This window comes from Raphanus sativus, chromosome 4 (genome assembly GCF_000801105.2).
Source record: "Raphanus sativus cultivar WK10039 chromosome 4, ASM80110v3, whole genome shotgun sequence".
NCBI classification, from domain to species: domain Eukaryota; kingdom Viridiplantae; phylum Streptophyta; class Magnoliopsida; order Brassicales; family Brassicaceae; genus Raphanus; species Raphanus sativus.
Genome location: NC_079514.1, coordinates 26,165,873 through 26,187,374, shown reverse-complemented (window position 1 = coordinate 26,187,374; position 21,502 = coordinate 26,165,873). Strand labels below are relative to the sequence as shown.

The window sequence follows — 21,502 nt, the reverse complement described above, 5'->3', positions numbered from 1 at the left end:
TTTTTGACTTTTTTCTAGCCCAGAATAGGGTCCAATATTTTTAATTTTCATTTTGGTATGAGAAAAACTTTTTTAGCCTGGGATCCATTTAATACTTGAGACGGGCCTGTTGGAAGCCACTTCTAGGATAACATATAAATAAATCTTGACATCAAAGATGAATCCTTAATATGAAGGCCAAATCTGGTCATGATAGCTTAATATATAAGAAGCATATAAGATTGAAGAAGACCGCCAAAAGTTCATTACATGATAACACAAATCGATAACAGACAACAAAGAGTAATAACAGAGATCATTTCTCTTTCTCTCTTTCTCTCTCTCTCTCTTAGGCTCTCTTGACAGGATCAAAGTTGGAGACACCAACAACAACACCGATGATGACCGTGAGCACCACGCCTCCTGCAGCAATGCTAAGCAAGAAGTTATTGAGAGAAGGAGAGATACCTGAGCCTGCCGCTTCAGCCACCTCAGGGATCACCACGGAAACAGTGAGAGCTGCCGCGGCTAAGCCGCTCACAGCCTTCTCCATCTTCAGGTTAGACGCATTCACTTGAAACTTCCGTGAAGGCATGGCTACGGAGAAGGAGGACGCCTTAGATGGTTTCAAAGGCAGTGGCTTGAGAAAAGCAATGGTTTTCGCCGAAGATGATCGGTTTTGGGTGAGTGGCATGACCGATGCTACAGCGGAGGTAGAAGCCATTTCTGAGTCTCTCTTCTTCGATCTTTTTCGAGTTAATTTGTGAATGTGAGTTTGTGCTTTGAAAAGAAAAAAAAAGGTGGAGGAAACATAAAATAAATATGTAATCTGAGGGCTGGGAGATATCAGTTCCACGTGGCTGTTTCTGAGCTTCTAAGTGTGATTCGCTGGGATAAGGTTATCTTCTTTTCTTTCTTTTTATTTCTCGTTAGCCCAATCACAACTTTCTTTACTTTCTATTCGGTTTATTTTTTTTGGGTCAACCAAATATATTTACAAGGCCCAATAGGGCAAACATACATTGATTTCGGTTGCAAGAAAGGCTCATATAACAAAACAATTTAAAAGCCCAATTAAAGAAAGCGGTGAAGATGCTTAACGCTAGTTCATATGTTGATTTCTGAAAGTTGTCCAACAAAAAAAAATGTTGATTTCTGAAACTATTACATGACACGCGTCTCACATGAATTCCCCATATTAAAAATGGCAATCTTGGCTGCCATAGAACTTTTTCCACTGTGAACCTCCTAGAAACACTTCTCTATCTTCATTCTTATACGGAAATCAACTTTCTTGTAGAAACACTGATGCTTCCATCTCCAATACTATGAAACAACTTCTCTTGTATTGCTTATCTATCTTTTATCCAACCTTTTTTTCTTCTAGACGGAGAGAGTGTTACTGTAACATCTCATAACCGGACCCAAATTTTTTCAAAAGAGAACGGGCCTCTCTACAGCCCGATTGCTTTAAGACTTAGAGTTTCCACCCTTCTCTTATAAATAGAACAGTCTCTCTTTCTTTTTATCTCATTCACAAACTGAAGCGGAGCTCTATAGAGATTTCCCGAATACCATAAATCCTAGCCTCCTCTCTCCTCTCTCTCCTGGTCGCCGCCTCTCTCCTCTCTCTCTCCTCTCCGCACGTCTCTCTCTCTCCTCCCCCTCTCTCGTGATCTCTCTTCTCTCTCACCTCGGCTTCCTCTCTCTCTCCTCCTCACCGGCGCCGTGGTGGTGGTGGTGGTGGTGTAGCTGATTGGTGGTGGTGATTCAGATCTCATCTTCTTCCGTTCCTTGTTTCCAGATCTAGGCTAAGGTGAGGTGATCCGAACCCATCTTGCTCCCTTGATCTCTATACTTCCTTATGTTGGATTTAGGATTGATTAGACCATGTTTGAAAGTTAGGGTATTAGATCATGATCAAAGGTAAGCCTTACCTAGATGGTAAGCTATGTCCAGATCATAATCTGCAACAAACTCCATCCATCTCCTCTGCCTCAAATTCAACTCAGGCTGAGTAAAGATATACTTTAGACTCTTGTGGTCTGTAAGTATCTGCACCTTGGCCCCATATAAATATGAACGCCAAATCTTCAAGGCAAACACCACGGCTGCCATCTCCAGATCATGGGTGGGGTAATTACCCTCATGCTTCCTCAGTTGTCGTGAGGCATATGCTATGACCTTCCATGTGGGGTCAGTACACAGCCTAGTCCAGTGATGGAGGCGTCTGTGTACACCACATATGGTTGGTCGACCTCAGGCAGGACAAGGATAGGTGCTTTAGTAAGCATGTCCTTAAGTGCAGAGAAACTTCTCTCACACTCTTCTGACCATACAAACTTTACATCCTTTCCTGTCAACTGAGTCATGGGCTGTGCCAAACTAGCAAAACCCTTCACAAACTTCCTGTAGTAGCCGGCCAACCCTAAGAAGCTCCTGACTTATGTGGCATTCTTAGGTTGAGGCCACGCTCTTATGGCCACAATCTTCTTCGGGTCGACTGAAACACCTTCACTTGACACTATGTGTCCAAGGAAGCCAATGCTCCTTTGCCAGAAGCTACACTTGCTTAACTTAGCAAAGAGCTGCTGCACTCTCAACCTTTCCAGCACAGCCCGGAGATGCCTTTCATGGTCTTCCTTACTCTTGGAGTATACCAGTATATTATCATAAAGATGATTACAAATTCATCCAAGAAGTCTCGAAAGACACCATTCATCATCTTCATGAATGCTGCTGGTGCATTGGTCAGACCAAATGGCATAACCACAAACTCATTGTGGCCATACCTGGTTCTGAATGCAGTCTTCTTAATATCATTTGGTTCAATTGAGATCTGATGATACCCTGAAGCCAAATCAATCTTAGAGAACCACTTTGCTCCCTTCAGCTGATCCATCAGCTCATCAATTCGAGGTAATGGGTACTTATTCTTAATAGTAACCCTATTCAACCTTTGATAATCAATACACAGCCTAAAGCTACCATCCTTCTTTTTCACAAATAGGACTGGTGCTCCCCAAGGCGACACACTAGGGCGTATGAAACCCTTATCCAACAACTCCTCCAGTTGTTTCTTTAGCTCGGTCATCTCAGCAGGAGCCATGCGGTAGAGACTTTTTGACATTGGGGCCGTTCCTGGTTCCAGTTCTATTATGAACGGGTCAGCCCTATCAGGGGGAATGCCCTGTAGCGCCGAAAACACATCCTCGAACTCACTGACCAGCGGAATCCCATCCAGGTTACCACCCAAAACGACCTCCTTATTGGTGATTGTGGCCAAGTAAGCCTCACAACCCTGCTCAAGAATCCTTTCCGCTTGGATTGCTGATACCACTAAGCATCCAGAGGTCGGACGAATACCTTGGAACTTGATCGGGGGTCCACACCCACTCTCAAACAGCACCCTTCCCCGGTGACAGTCTAAGGTGGCCCGATTCTTTCCAAGCCAGTCCATACCCAAGATCACCTCAAGATTCTTGAGTTGGACCACAACAAGATCCGCAGGCATTACCCTGCCCTGGATCACAACTGGGATATCCTTCACTCGTCCTAATGAGGGCATCAATTGGCCTCCGGCCGCACTCACCAGGCCAGGATCATCCCCTGTCCCAATCTGGAACAAACCCTTTCCGATCAAACATGGACTCACAAAACAATGTGTAGCTCTAGTATCGAAAAGTACATGTGTTTCCACACCACCAATACTTAAGATCCCTACAGAAAACCCAATCTAAGCATCTAATCCATTCTAGGTTCCATACCATGCATTTCTATTTATTTAAAAAGAATAAGATCAGATCATTACCAGTGATCGCCATGAAAGGCTTGGCCTCATCAGTTTCCTTAGACAACTCATAGACTCGAGGTGCAGAGGTCTGGCCCCAGCTTGGTTCAGGCTTGCTCACCTCTGCCCTCATCCTTCCTAATCCATCTTGGAGCTTGGGACAGTCCTTGCGGAAGTGCCCAGCCTTTCCACACTGGAAACAGGTCTTGGAATCTCCACTAGAAGCTTGGCTACGCCCCTAGTCCGGTCCGGGACAGTCCCGAACTGAGTGGTCCATCTTGCCACATCTGGTACAAGCTCCCATAGCTCTCCATCACTCACCACCATGGCGCCTCCCACACTTGACACTCCGGCCGACCACCTGAGGTCTTGCCCTCATCGCCTGAGGTCTTCCGGTCACCAGCATGACCAGTAATACTTGCCTGGCTCCTTGTCTTGAGCCTAGACTCCTCTGCAAGGTTAGTCTCCAGCATAGCCATACGCTCAACCAACTCAGATACAGTGCGGAAGGTACGGACCGAGCAGTAGGTCCGGAGCTCGACCAAGGCCTCTGATGAACCGGCGGACCTGGACTGACTCGTCCTCCAACTCCTTACCCACATACCTCCTGAGCCGGTTGAACTCCTCTTCATACTCCCTTACTGACCTGCGGCCTTGAGTCAAGTCCAAGAACTTAGCCTCCAAACGATCCCACGCCTCGGCCGGAAAGTACTTGTGGTTGAACTCAACCTCAAAGTCAGAGAAACACTCAATAGAACCATTGGTGCGCTTTTCCAGAGACAGCCACAAGTTGTGTGCATCACCCTTTAGGAAGTGCACAGCTATGTCTCTCTGATACTCTTCAGGAAACCAGGTCGATCTGAAGTTACGGACTAGTCGGTTCCTCCACTCGTCTGCCTCCATGGGATCAACACTTCCAGCAAAGTGCTTTGTCCCCAGGCGTGATATGTGCTCCAGCACCTTCAGGTAGTCCACCTTTCCAGTTGTTCTAGCTGGTGGATCGAGTTCAATCACCTCATCAACTGGTGCAACTCATCCAGCAGCCACTGGTGCCACCACCTGAACTTGTGGAGCTTGTCCCACTGAGGAATTCACCAATGGGGTGATCACCTGTGTCATAGCCAGCATCTGACTACCCATAAGCTTGATTGCATCAAGCACCTCCTTCATGGAAGGTTCCACCAGCTGGTTTCCTTGATTGGCTCCACCATCGGCTGCACCAATGCCTCGGCCATCCTGAACACCAGCATGTGAGGACTCTCCCTCACCCTCCATGTCACCATCCAGCTGCATGTTAGCTCCATCAACTAGCTCTTGCTGCTGCCTAGCTAGTTCAGCTTGTTCCAGCTGCTGCCTAGTCTCCTCAGCTGCCTTAAGCTACTGTTCAGCTAGACCACCATGAACCTCAGTCGGATTTGCCTGAGCCAAAGGCAATCCAGTTGCATTGTCCACTCCACTGCTCAGGTTGGGCAATGTCACAGTTGGATTGACTCCATCCGCACCCCCATGGCCGGACGCTCCAGCTCCATCTCGACCCTTGCGAGTCTTGGTCCGACTCTTACCACCCTTAGGAGCATCAAAAACAAAACACAAGACCAAGTTAGTAATCTCATGACCAATGGTCCATAAACAATACCTAAGGTTAATAAAAACAAGCCCTATACTGTGAGACCCAAAGCCGGATGTGTGATGATCAAACCATAACCCCTAAGTCCTAGAATCAAGCATGCTCTGATACCAACTTGTAAGACCCAAACCTGGATCCCTTGACCCAACCAGTCCGCGACCTTAACCTAATGATCTAAGTGCAATTCAGCCGGTTTATGTCCAATATTTTCTAAGTCATTTTCAAGCAATCTGAGGTTCATACATAAATAAGAAGCAATGCTGAAGCTAAGTAAACATTCATTTCATATATATAAACCATGTGATCCATACAAAGTATTCATATTATTCAGTTTGCACAATAGGCTATCATAAGTTCCAATCTAACTAAACACACATCACACATCCATCCTTGGCTTGAGTCTTCACCGCTCCTTGGCTTTGCGATGATCCTGACCTGATCCTGCAATCATTCAAATCTCATCACATACATATTTAAACCGATATCCTAACAACAATTCTATCAAGGCATGGTTAGAACACTTAGAATGAATCTTTGTCCCAAATCTGACCTACTCAGAAAGGTCCCTAAAAACTAAATCAAATTCATGATAACTCTAAACTAAGAGAATGGTCCAATCAGATTTCTTAGAACCGGCCTCGATCATACTGATCTCGGCCATGAACAGTCAAACCGGCCATAACTGACCAACTCTAAATCAATGAGATAAAACTAATCTTTCACCATAATAATTCATGATAAATACCCACTAAGGGATATTCAAAGTCGGATCCTATCAATTCCCTTTGGAACTATAAGATCTGACCACACATGCCCAACCAAGGCCATGGAGAGATGACACTGATCTAGCCAAGGCCTGGCGGCCTGTCTATGAGTTTGAACTCACAGACAACATCATAATATAGAAGAAAAAAGATAGATTAACAAGAGAAGAAGAACGGATGCAACCAACATCACATGGACCAACCGGCTCATCCAACCGGACCGATGGTCATGGGCGATGGTAAGTGGTTAGCATCACTAACCTTAGGAGTGGCCGACGATGGGTTCTGGTCCTTCCCACTTGCCTTCTTGGTTCCTCTTGTATCCATCTTCACACAGTTCTCTCCTGCACCTTCTCCTTGGTCGCAAGTCAAAAACAATCACCACCACACTCAAACGGCCGCACACATTGAACCGCCGGTCTCTTTCTCTCTTGGAATTCTCTGGCAATTTTGGCAGAGGTTACCCACTTTGTCTGATGACAAATATCGATGCCCAGGGTCTCTATTTATAGAGAAATGAGCCTTGGGCGAATGGGTGTGAGTGAATGGCCGAATGGGCACATGTGTGAACCAACACATCTCTTCGGCCCAACCGCCTCTCAACTGCCCTCCAACTGCTCCCTTGCATCGATTTCCTTCTCCAGGTACATTTCCAAGTGCTTGGCTGCACCACCAAGCCTCCTGGTCCCATCGGACCACACCACCATCTAACCGGACCCATAACCGTCCATGGTCCGGTCACACCATCCAAGACCATAACACTCCATCTAACTGAGGTGAGCTGACCACTAGCTCCTCCAGCTGAGTGAGCTAACACTCCAGCTACTGGAGCTGACCTGAACTCTTGTGAGCTACTGTGAACTCCTCCACACTTGGCCTAGCTAACCGAGCTTGCTCCCCGCATCGGCCAGCTGCCTAAACACTCGTCCAGCTCTCTTAAGCTTGCATCCTTCTCTTCCTGGTTAAATCTCAGCCTTCTGATACCCTTAACCCCTCTTGGACCAAGATACGCCTTGCCTAAGGTCATCTGACCTGCTTTGGTGCATCACCTCGCACCATGATCCGTCCGGCCGATCCTATCTAGGATCGGGGACATGATGACATAAGGCTGCGCAGCTAAACATCTAAGGTACCAGACCATGTAGCTTGGGACGCCAAGCTGCAAGGTAATGAAGGTTCTTAGTAAGAATGAAATCTCTAATCAATTAGTTCATGTCTGGAACACAATGGAAACATACAAAAGAAGTGTCGACACTTAAAAGATAAAGATGCATAAGAAAATAGCACTTGAGATTTAAAAGATATTAGCGAGGATCAGAACCCACGAGAATACAAGAATGCATTCATAGATTAAAAGATTGAAACCGTGGGGGTTTAAAGAAAGATTCAAAGAATCTATAAAAGAGATGGGTGTATTGGCCATATATAGAAACACTATCTAATAAGATAAAACCAGTGAAAAATGGGTCATGTGTGGGAAAAGAAAAGAAATCGTGAAATACATGGACTAAGGTGTTCATGTTCCTACTTATAGCATTCAAAGAATGGCCTGATTACACAAGGATACTCATAGAGACCAAAGAACAGATTATAAGGAGATATACTCCTATGTGGTGGATGCTACTACAAATTCGAAAATGATAAAGGTCTGGTCATAAGTAAAAGAAATGTAGTAAGTAGCATACTGATCACTGGATAAAGATAAGATGAGAAAATAAATTCTCAAAGAATAGTTTTGTTCCTAAGCTATTCATGGACTGAAACAAGGCAGCTTCAAATGATAATGAAAGACTAAGAAGATACTTAGTACAATCAGTCCATATATCTTTACAGGAGATATTATAATTCCTTGTGTTTGTGGTTATACTAAACCAGCCCAAAGAGGAATGAATTGGTTCAGGCAGATTATAAATCATTTCTGCACATTAGCCAACGAAATTGTGTGTATAATTTGTGGTTGGTCGATGTATCAACATGAACCGACCTATTTTCCCACCAGAACTATGACATAGTAATAAATGTACACAAAGTTTCGATCTCGTCCTAATTGCATACTACCAAAGTATAACAACTGATTTCCACATACGAGAAAAGTTCGAAACTCGTTTCCCCCTAAACTTTGAACACCAAACTAATCCCAACAAATAGTGGTTTAAAGTTGGTTAGTGTTTCCTAAACCTAAACTTAACCAATGACTAACCTACTTAAACCAAAAACTACCCGATTATGACCCGGTTAGAGAATAAAAATCAGATTAAATTAACCACAACCAACCCATGACCCGAATTAAAAAAATTACAAACCCTTTTCTCTGCCGCAAAAACACAACGAAAGTATCTCCTATAAGGATTTGCCTTCGAATTTGACATCAAGGGGATAAATTCTCCACACCAACATCTCTTTGGAACACCAACAACACGACCTCTTGCTCGTGCGCTAGAGACTCCACTCGAGTTTCTATATTTATGATTCATACTTTCTCGGTCTGAGAAACAAAATCTCTCTGAATTTTTTAGATTTTAAGGTTCTTAAGACATGAACTCGATTTTGGGGATTTTAAAGGGGTTTCGGGTCGGGTTTAAGTTGAACCATAGTCGGATCTTTATCTGGTTCGAGGTGTACCAATATAACTGGTTTACTATCGGTTAATGTAACAAACCATTAAAACCAAGTCAAATCTTGGTCTGTAGGGAAACGAATTTCGAACTTTTCTCGTATGTAGAAATCGGTTGTTATACTTTGGTGGTGTGCAATTAGGACGAGGTCGAAACTTTGTGTACATTTATTACTATGTCATAGTTCCGGTGGGGAAATAGGTCGTCTTTCCCTACATAAAACATATGGTCAAGGACCATACAAACAAAGTAAATGGGACTACTAGATGTATATACATCCGTAGAAAAGAAAGGAACCAATCATCATAAATTTGGTCGAGGTCTATAATCCGACATGTTCCACTGAAGTATGAGATGGACCACGCCAACCATATAATTGCAATATCAGGCTGCAATATCTTAGCCATTTATTGGTAAATTGGCGCGTGTAAATAAGATCCATGACATAATATATATGTTTCGGAAACATAGCATTATCCACGGCAATAAAAGAAGTCATGAGACATCATAGTGACCAGAAGTATGTCTGAGTCAATAATTAAATTAAAGTGTCCACGGTATGGCAAAGCCATGAGACTAGAGAATCTGTTGGATATGAAAGGACCTGCGAGTAAGATTTAGTCACAGATTAGAGGTCCATCCAAGTACTGGTCGAGTACTATCCGAGTACTGGTCGAGCTTCATCTATCCGACCATAACATGTAGCTATTGTCGAGTGGTCCGCAGCAAAGGAACACGTCTTGACCATTTCCAAATGAAGTTCCAGAAGATATACAGAAGGCCGGCGAAAGTACAAAGTCTTGAAACAAGAGAGAGAAAGATAGATATTCCCCTGATAGTGCTTGATAATATTCATTCCTTGAAAGCCAGTAAATACTAGAAAGGACGGGTATATTTTTTATTTTTATTATTTTTTCAAAATTTAATTTTTTTAGTTGTATTGTTTTATAATTATATTTATGTTTTTTGTAATTATATTTTTTGTAAATTTTAATTAAAATCTAGACTCTTATAAACACATTAGAAACTTAATAATCAAAAGAAAGTAGACACAATATCTAAACTTCTTACAAAAAAAGTATTATTTATTTTTTAAATAGATAACATGCGAAAATAATTATTGGACTAAACCTATATGAATAGGTCATGATCCAAATCTAATAGTATTGATTTTTTAAAGTTTCTGATTTAGTTAAAAGAATTGTAATAATGCTATATGTGTATGAAGTTAATTGTAAAAGCTTCTGATGAATAATTATGTGCTGAGTTATAAGTTGTTTTTGTTTCAGGAAGAGAAGAAACTCAGAATCCATCGTGTTTGTCTCGTCTGTTTTAATATGGTGGCTATGGTTGATATATTCATTTTCTGGTAATACAATCAAAGGTTATGGTATCAAGCATGTAAGTTTGAATCATAAGTGGTGTTTATTAATAAACTGATGGTTCTAGATTGTTGATAGATTATGTTCTATCAATGGATCTGGTTCTATGTATGTACTTAAAAAGGTTCAGTTATATTTTGGCTGCAACCAAAAATAATTAGTAGCATTTAATGGTCGTGATATTCTATTATAATATATAGGTCATATGCTGCTATAAAATGTTGGGGAAATCCAAAATTAAATAAAAGGAAAGGTCCTAAATATAAGATAGTATGTTAGTTAAATATAAATTAGTATCTATCTAAATTATTAAAGGGGAAGTACAAATAGTATTTACCCCTTAAAGTTGCACAAAAATTACAATAGAATGCCACTATTGTGATACACTATTATTTTGTCTAACTATTAAACCGACAACTTAATGTTGTCAGGCCTTATTTTCTTTTAACTCAAAACAAAAGCCTAATTACTAACTGTATTATGACTGAATATATATTACCATTTACACTCCCATTTGAAATATGATATATCGGTGAAACCCACTAATTATATAGTCCAACATTTATTCATTTGATACAAACACTATTTCTAATCTAACGATCACCTATAATTGTTTTGACCGGTTCATGATTGTAAACTGAATCTGCAAAACCAGCCGTAGACCGACGCATAAGATAACTTTATAATTAAAAACAAATTATAAAGTGATATAAAATACACGAACTCTAAAGCAAATCATTGATTTTTTGTACTCATTTTAGGATTGATATAGTTTAGTATTTTAGATCCTACAAATTGATTGTGTTATAGATTTCGTTTTTATAACTATGTTTCTCAATCCTAAGTATATATTATTTAAACGTAGGATTATAAATATCATTTTACCTTTCTTAATCGAAACATTTTGATTATTTTGATCTTTGTGTGTTATATTTATCTTAAAATATATAGGCATATAATTTATTATCCGGAGTTCGATTCTGATCTACGATTCGCTCTGAAAATAGAATATTTAGGATGTTCGAATCCGGATAGTAAAATTTTGGATCCGTCAAAACCAAATTGGGATCTTGATATCCGGAATCGGATTCATGTTTTAAAAATACATGAAAAATTTAATTTATTAATAACTATATATGATATATTCATATTTATATATAAGTATTCTTATAATATTAGATTTTAATTTTAATAATATTATATGCATAAATATATTTTATAAATTTTGTAAAAATATTTATTTTATGTAATATTTTTATCTTTTAAAAATATTGTTCTTTTTGGAAAAAAAAATATTGTTCTTTTTAAAATTATTTATATCGATCTGGAACCAGATACTCGTAGATATCATAATGTCTAGACGGATATCTGAAATCTGGATATCCGAAAGACACATATTCGAATCCGGACACTAAATCATTGTTCAAATACTCTGAATTTTCTAGATATCTGGATCCGCCGTACACCTAAAAATATATATCGCTAATTATGTATTTATAAAAAATTAGAACCAACACCCGCTCGAGCGAGCGGGTCAAACTCTAGTAGTTAGTTAAATATAAAGTAAGACCAAAAAATAAAAACATAAAAGTATCCAAAACAACTTGTATAGGTAATTTTTTCAAAATTCTTTCTCTTTTAATAGTATTGATACAGTACTGCAAAAAAAAATATTTTAAAAATAATATTTTGTATCAGTTGTAGGCCCGACCCAGGACATAAGCATTATAAGAGGTGGCTTATGGTCCAAGTGTTTTTCAAAAAGTTTACAGCTAAATCTGCTGTTTGTTTTTAAACGAACAAAATTTACAAGATAAAAACTCTATTTTGAGTGGGGCATATAATGTAGTTGGATCGGCTCTGATCAGTTGTCCAATGATTTTTCTCTCTAAAAAGAAGGCACACACCAAAATATTTTGATCCAAGACTCAAATAAGCATCACAAAGAAAACAAAAATAACACATTATTATCACAAAGTTTTTCACTACTACTTTGATTTTACTTTTGTAAATCAAATGAAAAATGAAACATAATCACGCAGCGCTAATTGATCAAAAAAAAAAAAAAAAAAAAATCACGCAGCGCTAGTTTTAATTTTATCTGTAGTAAGGTGTACAAGACGGTTTGTCAAAAAAAAAAAAAGGTGTACAAGACGGGAAGGATCCGACGCGCTCCGCTCTGGGTTGCACGACAACTTATTAATTCAAATTACTTATCCACGAATCATTAACACTATCATTTTAATCGACTAAAGCGGAACGCTGGATAAATTACTTAAAATTGGCATCTTGCAAGCTAGTTGTCATAAACAAACCATTTGAAATCCATAAAGTAGAACAAAAAAAACTTGCAAAGTTATTGTACGAAGGGGAACTAAAAAAGGTGTTTAGTATAACGAAAGAAAACCAAAAGGAAAACAATTGATTTGAAAAGGGTCTGTTTTTGCTCCAAAAAAAAAAAAGAAAAGAAAAGAAAAGGGTTTGTTGTAAAGGAAATTACAAAAAACCTGTGTTTAGTTCTCCCAGTCTACAACCCAAATCTAAGTCAAGAATGCAAACACATCTCACAGCACCAATACAGGAAGTAATAAAAAAAAAAGGAGTAATTCTCTGATATTTATAGAAGGAACTAACTTCTGAAGCTTGGTTTTAAAGAACAGAGTACAAACCATTCACGAGGCTCTCACTCCCAATCTGCCAGGGACAAAGCTCACACGGGTACACTGTTTTAACCGAGCAACGGCATCTTGTGACCTACCCACCATGAGATCAATGTAGACCGCTGTAATCGTAGCTTGTACATTGTTCGGTAAGACAGTTAAAGCGTGTTGAATGAAAGATTTGGCCTGGTCATAATGCCCTTGTGTTGCAAAGAGGGCGGCGAGGTTTGCAAAAAGTGCTCCACGAGCTTCTTCTGGCTTGAGTGAAACCCGGGCATTTCCTGTGGAACAATCCGATGCCTCCTCACAGTCGGAACTCATGTTCATCCGCCACGGGTCAAAGTCTTCTTGCGCAAATGGCAGTTTAAAATCTTCCTGCCCGAGTAGATAGGCAGATAAATGCGAACCAGCTTCACCGGGTCTGTTGAGCAAGCAGAGAGCCTCCGCTGCGTAAATATGGCCTAAGAAAACATATATCTTTGAACAATCTGGAAGTTGCAGGAGTGAATTAGCAGCTGACAAGGCTTTGATAGGATTCTCCAACTCCAATTCTACGTAAGCCATATTGGCAAGAAGAGCCTGTTTGAGCAAATGATTCTCCCTTCTACGGATATCCTTGTATGCGGAGAGAGAGTTTTGAATTATGTCCTGGTTCATTCCTCCTTTTGCTTCCTTCAATTCTGAGTTGGTATTAGTTTCGCCATGATCAGACCATGATGCCTCCTTGGTCTCATTTATCATCACGGGTAATGGTGACTCAAGATCAGATTTAGAGTCAGTAGTGAGAGACACATTGAGTAAATACATGCTATTCGAGAGACAAACCCGTGCTAGTGGTAATGAAAGCTTTGGCCATTGGGCACTGCCACCAAGTTCCACGAATCCATTCTCTTCCATCATAAGCTGTCTCCACTTCCCTTTCCCAATCACATTGACTCTGATTTCCGATCTATCCGAAGAAAGGTTTCCCTCTTCCAAAAGACCCTTTTGTAAAGCCAGTATACAGCACTCAGCTATACGGAGCCAAAGGAGGGGCTGTCTGCAGAAAACTAAGCTTGCCTTCTGGAAGCATTGAGCAGCAAGTATAGGCTTTCCACAAGCTAAATAAAGCACACCGCAGTTGTAAGTGATCAACAGAGACTTATCCTGTGAGAGAGAAAACAACTTCACCGGATTATCCTTTCTTAGCGATGAACAATTCCTTAGAGCTTTCGAAAATAACACAGAGGCGGCTTGATGCTTTCCAAGCTGATAGTATATGCAACCAAGGTTGTTGTTGAAGATTCCTGAAGTCCTCGATTCGTTTTGTATACCGGAGACCAACAAAAGCTTTATAGCCTTTCGATGATTCCCATGAGCATACTCAAGCTGAGATTTCAAGAGGAGAGCCATAGAGGAGTCCCTTTTTTGAGCAATGTTCATCGCATGTTTAACTTCACGCTTAGCCAGTTTCATGTTTCTCGTAAGAAGTAAGAACCGGACCTTGTAAAGCTGCAACTCAAGCTTCACATCAACAGTCAAGATCGACCTTTCTCCTATTGTCTTGAGAAGATTGTTTGCTGGAATATGGCCAACTGGCTTCATTCGTTTCTCGGCCTCAATTTCCGCTAGAACATTGTCATACTCTAGAGCTTCCTCACACAAACCACTTTCAGAAGCTGTTAAATCAGACTTCAAAGCATCTGAGGCCGCTGAGCTGCTCAGGAGAGAAGATGTTTTTGACACCTGATTTGAAGAAAGTTGCATTGTGCTTCCAATTTCCTCGTGAGTTCCAAAACCAACACCAAAAGACTTGTCCAGATGGCCAAACACCTCCTGTAAATAACTACTTGTCAGATATAGATAGAAAACGAAACATCTACAGAGAGAATCCATGCAATGAAAATACAAACCGATCAATGCAAAACAAAACTCTTTCAAGGATACCACTGTAGATCATTCAAGTGAAAGTCGAGTACCTAGCATCGAACTACATGTACAACCTTCCCATCAGACTATAGCTATGTAGAATTTTGCTGTGATCGTTTAACTTGTATTCTAGTATACAGATTAGGACACCCACTGATTTCCCGTCGCTCATGGCATTTCCCTATTTGAAGATATAACATACTATTGGTTCTATGTGACAGGTGATACGCAAGTAAAGCATTCCTTACTAAGAGAAAACCATCGACATTCCGCTGAAAAGTACGGAAGCCAATAGAGACAATTGTTCTCAAATAAAGACACAAGTGCAGCTTAAAAAACAAGAAAGAAGAATAGGAAAACAACAAATTCTGTCTTGGAACATGTTTAAAAGTAACAAAGGCAAGCTTAAGAAAGAACCATGGATATTGGTTGGAGAAACAGATTTGAAGTACATACAATACTTACCAAAAATTTCACAGCATCATGACAAGCCAGCGCAGTATCCAGCATCAGGAAGCAGATTTGCAGTGCAATTGTCTGCAAATAAATAGCAACCAAGTCGGCTGCCAGTAGGAAGGAATAAACAAAAGTCTGACAGAAGAGATGGAAAGAATACCTCGTCTAGCGGCTCAATGTTTAGAAACAGAGGATCTAGAATGGATAAACATTTTGTAAACTGATGCAGATGAAACCAGGTAACTGCCTGTAGAGACAAATTGAACATCAATACTTTAACTTGATAAATGTGAAAGGTATAGCTGAGACTAAGAAACATGGGAGAACATACAATGTTGAGAGTTGTAACAGTACTATCAAACTGATCCTTTGACACAGAGACGTTAGATCCAGGGTTTACAGCTTCCAGTGGGTCTTTTGCAACAGAAGCAAGTTCTTCACTCTGTTTCTGAAATTAAAAAGGAAGAGAAGAAGAAAACATATACATGAACGTAAAGACTACAAGAGTAATAAAATGTAGATGCACATAACATTGAGATAAACCCAAATTAAAGTTTAAACAAAATACCTTGACAGTGTTAAGATCTTCCAGTAGTTTCTTGGAGTTCGAGCAACCAGTTTTGAAGTACTCTGCAATTGCCATATTGTGAAGAACCTGCTCAATCAAGTGAAACAATTCAAAAGACATGGTTTTCTGAACAAAGAGAAGATCAAGCCTCAGTCAACTATCTAAGAAGAATACATCATCACAACATTTCAAAGCGATTCAATCGAGGAAATGATATCTAAACGGTGAAAAAAGTCAGATCTAAACTAGTAAACTGTGACTCAAATTCAAACTCAACTCGTTTGTTCGTCTAGATCTAAAAAACATGTGAGGATAATATAAAAGGCAAATCCGAAAATATATATATATATATATATATCAGACCTTGGTATCGTTATGCTTCTTGTGGTTGAGCTGAATCAGAATGTCGATACACTCGTGGAATTTGCCAGATTGGAAATAGGAGAGAGCGTCTTTAGCGAGTGCAGAAGTGACAGATAGAACGATGGATTCGTCGCAGATTGACCCATCTTTAGCGGCGTCGGATGATACCGAATCTCGAGAGTCCATGGAGGACTAATCCAATCCGAGATTTCGAAGTTTTCAAGAAGACAGATCCGAGAACCCTAGGAAAGTAATTAGTAGAGAAGAAGAAGGGCGATGCACTTTGCAGAGATAATTCAGGCCATTTATATCGTAAAAGAGAGAGGTAGACACAAAAGGTGAATGGGCCAGGTTGGGCTGGCAAGATCGGCTCAGACCATTTATAAATTTTGATTTTGTGTATAGAGAAGAAAAAAAAGAATTGTGTGTTTATTGTATTGCATGAATAATAAGTATAAAAACAAGATTTTGATATAAGTTTTAAAAGCGTAAATTATCTATTTCTAAATACGTAATTTTATAATATAAAAATTTTACTCAAATTTTATATAATATGTTTTAAAACATTATTGAATATTTATTTTCAAAACAAAATATTTAATAGTTGTTTTATATGTTTTGGATACCAATATCAAAAAATGTTAATTTTATGAAAATAGTTATTATTTTTCTTTAAATTTAAAGTGAACTCAAAACCCATATATTAAAGCATTTAGGCTTCAATTGGTGACCATGGAATAAATGAAATGAATGAAAATAAGTGCGAACAAATTTTCATTTTATGAATTGAATTGGAAAAAGAAAATTGAATAAAAAGGAAAAATGTAACGAAAGAATTGAACAAATAGTAAACATGAATGGTACGTAAAAAGATGAACTTATGTTTTCATATTTACTTTATAGCTCTATGGTATAGTTTTGATCTATTAACTTTGCTTCTGCTTTCGTAGTTGATTTTCTACGCAGTAACACAAGAAGAATACTTAACAATTTATAGCGTTAGTGGGACAATTACGAGATTAAAGAAGATAAGTTCAATTTTTTTCTGTTTTCCTTTTTTTGGGTATATTGTACAGTTAAATTGATATTAGATGACAATGAAATATATTTTGGTAGTGTCTTACGTTTCTGAATTATCTTTATTTTTTATTTTGTTTTTGTATTTTTAAAAATTTTCTACTTGTTCCTCATCAAATTTAGAGGAGGAAATATTTTTTCATGAGTTCCCACAGATATGAGGAAAATAGAGGAATATAGTGGGACCCATTTATTAAAAATTTGACAAAAAATTCAACTTAATTGGTAGTGATTTTAAGGAACAACAAATTCATCACCATTTTTTCATAAAGAATGGTCACCAATTGAAGCCTTAATATGAAAAAGACAATTGAGTTTATTGGACCCAAATCGTATCCAAAGCTATGATAGATTTATTAAACCTAAAATTTAGTTTTTATTTACTTGTTTGAATATTTTAGAATCTATATATTTGGAATGCAAAAAATCTGGTAAGCATATTTGGAAAATCGTATGAAATATATATATTATGAAACATATTTATGTGCACAGTCGGTTACATTGAATGATATGGATTGTTACCTAAAACTATTTTAAAGAATTAAACAATTGATTGAAGAATAAGAAGATGCCATAACTAAATAAAAAATATATTAATGAGTGGCATGCCATTGTAAATAACTCAAATGGTTCATCCGAGCGGGTGTTTATTTCATCTTTTAATAAATCTACTAGATCATGACCCGCTCGACCGAGCGGAAATCAAACTTCTTTTATCTTTATTTGTACTAAATGTTATACATGATTGCAAGTGTATTAATATAAAATTTTGATAAATACAATGTGTACTAATGTGTTTAAATAAACAATGTGTTTAATTACTAAATTTGATTTTTAAAATTTATGATAATGTAAAGTAGATTTTTTTATATATTATTTTAAATATATAGTGCTATATTTTGTATTTTCAATATTTATAATACAAAACTTACATTGGGGTATTATTTATATGAAAATATGTGTAACATAATATATTTATATATTATATAAACATATCTACAATTTTCGCAAAGGCCATGCACACCCGCACGGGTTTTATTTTTAAAATGTATTCTGTATTGTTTAGTTATGTAGTATCGAGTTTGTATAATTCAATTTTCTGTTTAAAGAACAATACCAAAACTGTCTTTCGTATGTAAAAATAATATTTTGCAAGTGCGAGTTATGTCTTTTTATTGTAACACAAAATTTGATATAAAACTTATGTTTTTGTACATTACGAAGTCTAATTTTTTAAAATAACTATTACATAATTTGAAATTGAATTTTATCACTGAGGTCTAATATATTTTGTCTGTAATGGTTCAAAGCATTTTCGATATATATTATATTTCAGTTTGGTTTGTTTTTAGTATTATTGTATAAGTATAATACTATACAATATTACTATATTCTATACAATATATAAAGCTATGTGTTATTTGTTTTAGAAAGTAGATTAGGCCCAAGGTAGTTAAAAAATAGTCAAATCTTTATGTATGTGTCTATGATTTATCTACCTAATGTTATTCGTACTAATAAAATCAATATGGCCAATGAAGTATACTGATCAATTTAAAATGAATTGTATAGGGTAATTCTAGTAAGATTAATATTTTAGTATTCTTAGTATCTATCTTATTTAAATCGACATGTAATAAATGTGAAACTATATATGGAATATGGACAAAAAAAAGAATTATATTTAAGGAAATATATCAATGCAAAGTTAGACTATTGTACGTATTATGTATAAGGAATGAGACATTTAATTTAAATATATGAGGTCCACTTTTAAAATCTACATAGAAGAAGTTGTAATGTTTCTGATTTAATAAGATGGATTTATATAAAGTATGGTATACTCCCTCCGGGTGCTGCCACATAGGATGTCAGGTCAGAAATTCGAGTTCTCTGCCGCTGACACGTGTCCACCCACGCAAAACGTTCCGTTTCATTTAAAGTGATGATATTGTGTTTGGGCTTGCGATTGTCTTCATGACATTATTGTGTTTTCTAAAGCCCAAAACTAAAGGTTAAGCTATTGAAACGCGTCGTTTTTAATTTTTTTTTTCCATCCCGTTCCTTTTGCGCCGCTGAGATATCGGATGAATCTCTAGGATTTACGAACCAGTTGTTTCATCTTCTCTCTAACGATCCAGGAATCCACCAGTTACAGATTCATTCCATTAAAGTCGTTCTTCAATTCATCGTCCAAGATCTACCTTAAATGCAGCTTTCGCTCTTGCTCTTGAGAGTCAGTGGAACTTCTAAGTATAAAAAGGTTAGCATCCGTATTCTCAAAATCATCCTATCAATCTATTGAAACAACCAAAGCCCTACACCCAACCTTTGTATTGCTTTAGGTGTCTGTAGTTAACTCTACTACGTATGAGGCTTAAGCCTCCGACGAGGCGATGACAAGGAGCGAGTAGAACATTACGCACATTGACCGTATCAGTTAAATTTACTTGCTTTGATTTATGACGATTCAGAAGTCCAGAGAGAAGGTGTTGACGAATTCGATGCAACCATCACAAAACAGTAAGAATGTGAATATGTTTCTGACAAGAACTCTGTTTGGATCGGACATAAAGCTTATAATCTTTATGATTATATGATGTATCAGGTTCTTCTTATATCTCTGAAAGCTGGAGTCGAACTGAATCTAACCGCATCTTCACACATCTTCTTAACGGTTACCATTTCTGTTCAAACTTGCGTTTAAATTCTTCTTGATTATGAAGAGTTGATGATTCCTCCGTTTCTTGAAATGCTTATGATCCATCAGTGGAAGAGCAATCGATCATATGAGAATTAATTTCGTAGGGCAGAGAAAATGGCATGTGGAAGAAGCTTCATTGTTAAAGTAATACTATAAAATGCATTCTCATTGAGTTTCTTACACCGTAAGTAATCTATTTCTCAGGTAACATGGCCTGTCTTGGGATGACCCAGTCAAGGTCACTTCTTCACTATTGCTTTCGTTTATTTTTGCAGAGGTGGAGCATGCAAAGTGCAAATTGTCTTACATTGAGAACACTTCTGGCGGTTAGTGTTCTATGGTATTATATCATATAGTTTTGAGATATTACAGAACATATCTGCTCCTTATTTCAGTGAGTTAAATAAAGTTTTTCCATATGTTTCCACTAACACCGATACTATGATTGATTCAATATGTGGTACTTTTTCACAAGATCTCATATAAGAAAATATTGTCAGTGGAAGTTTTCTGAGCAATTTCTGATATAGGAGGAGTTAGATTTTGCGTGGAGCAGCATATGATTTGGGGAGGATGTTGTTTCAACCGTGACAAGGAAGAATCTTGAGAGCTATGGTTTCCCTGCTTCCTGAATTGGTTCTAAACAAGCAGAAGAACGTCAAGAGAAAACGGAACGTTATGATCTGGTTGGACATGAAGGTAAACCAAATCAGCTTTTGACTATCATAACTGTTTTTTCTAATCGTATTAGTTCACTAAAACCGGGTTATGGTTTTGTTGTAATATTTTTAAGCTTGTGGAATGCAACTGGATCGTTTGGTGCAAGCAATTTTATTGTAAAACAAACCATGAGAAAAAGGTGGTCAAGGAAGGTGATGGAAGATCTAACTCCATTAACGGAGCTATAATAGGAGAAACTTTAAAGCTTGCATCAACAAGTCCTGCAACCAAGTTTCCCCCGTTAATTGTTATTTTTAAAGACAATACTATCAGTTTTTTTTTGAACACCATACTATCAGTTTTTTTGTCTTTTTTTTTGCATTTATGAATTGATCCCAATAGTCTAAAAGCTTCCGTTCATATTGATAAAGCCTTTTCTTTTGTAACTTCCATTCACTAGAAATAAAAAAAAGTTTCAAATTTCTTCTTGATTTTTCATTTATGTTACAGATTAAAACAAATCTTTGGTACAAGCAGATGTTACTTTAAGTTAGTTTCAGCTGCGGTTAGTTTAGTGTTTAATGTTGTTTGAAATGTCAATTTGATCTCTTCCTATTGCAAGTGGTGCAGCATCATCTATATCTACTACATATATGCTAAATAATTATCATAGTCAATTTACATAATATAACTTTGTATATATATATATTTAATAAACAAAGGAAATACTTTTATTCAACAATAAACTATAATCAATATAGTTACATATATAATAAAATTCTTCTTCCAAGGATTATATTTTATAAGTTAGTCAGTAAATATTTATTTTTGGGACAAAAAGTCAGTTATATTTATTTCAAAATTCTAATCAATTATGTTGATATATAATAATAATAATAATACCTATAAGACAAACATGTATATATAGAAAAATATAATCCTCAAATAT

General features: G+C 37.6%; 2 protein-coding genes and 1 long non-coding RNA gene across 3 annotated transcripts; 1 reads left to right on the top strand and 2 right to left on the bottom strand.

Moving 5' to 3' along the window:
- Positions 1-203: 203 nt before the first annotated feature.
- On the bottom strand, positions 204-781 carry LOC108831086 (uncharacterized). Its single transcript, XM_018604652.2, has one exon. The coding sequence runs from the start codon at positions 701-703 to the stop codon at positions 329-331; it is 375 nt and encodes a 124-aa protein (XP_018460154.2). The 5' UTR covers positions 704-781; the 3' UTR covers positions 204-328.
- An 11,843-nt stretch (positions 782-12,624) lies between these two features.
- Positions 12,625-16,403, bottom strand: LOC108831088 (uncharacterized). Its single transcript, XM_018604654.2, has 6 exons — positions 16,113-16,403; positions 15,750-15,836; positions 15,513-15,629; positions 15,342-15,428; positions 15,191-15,262; positions 12,625-14,632 (listed from the first exon to the last, which is right to left on the bottom strand). Exons 1-6 carry the CDS (start codon positions 16,296-16,298, stop codon positions 12,830-12,832), a joined length of 2,352 nt encoding a protein of 783 aa, XP_018460156.2. The 5' UTR covers positions 16,299-16,403; the 3' UTR covers positions 12,625-12,829.
- Positions 16,404-16,550: 147 nt separating this feature from the next.
- Positions 16,551-21,502, top strand: LOC130511496 (uncharacterized). Its single transcript, XR_008944979.1, has 6 exons — positions 16,551-19,452; positions 19,535-19,712; positions 19,798-20,077; positions 20,169-20,219; positions 20,424-20,592; positions 20,687-21,502. It is a non-coding gene; the product is annotated as an uncharacterized LOC130511496 (long non-coding RNA).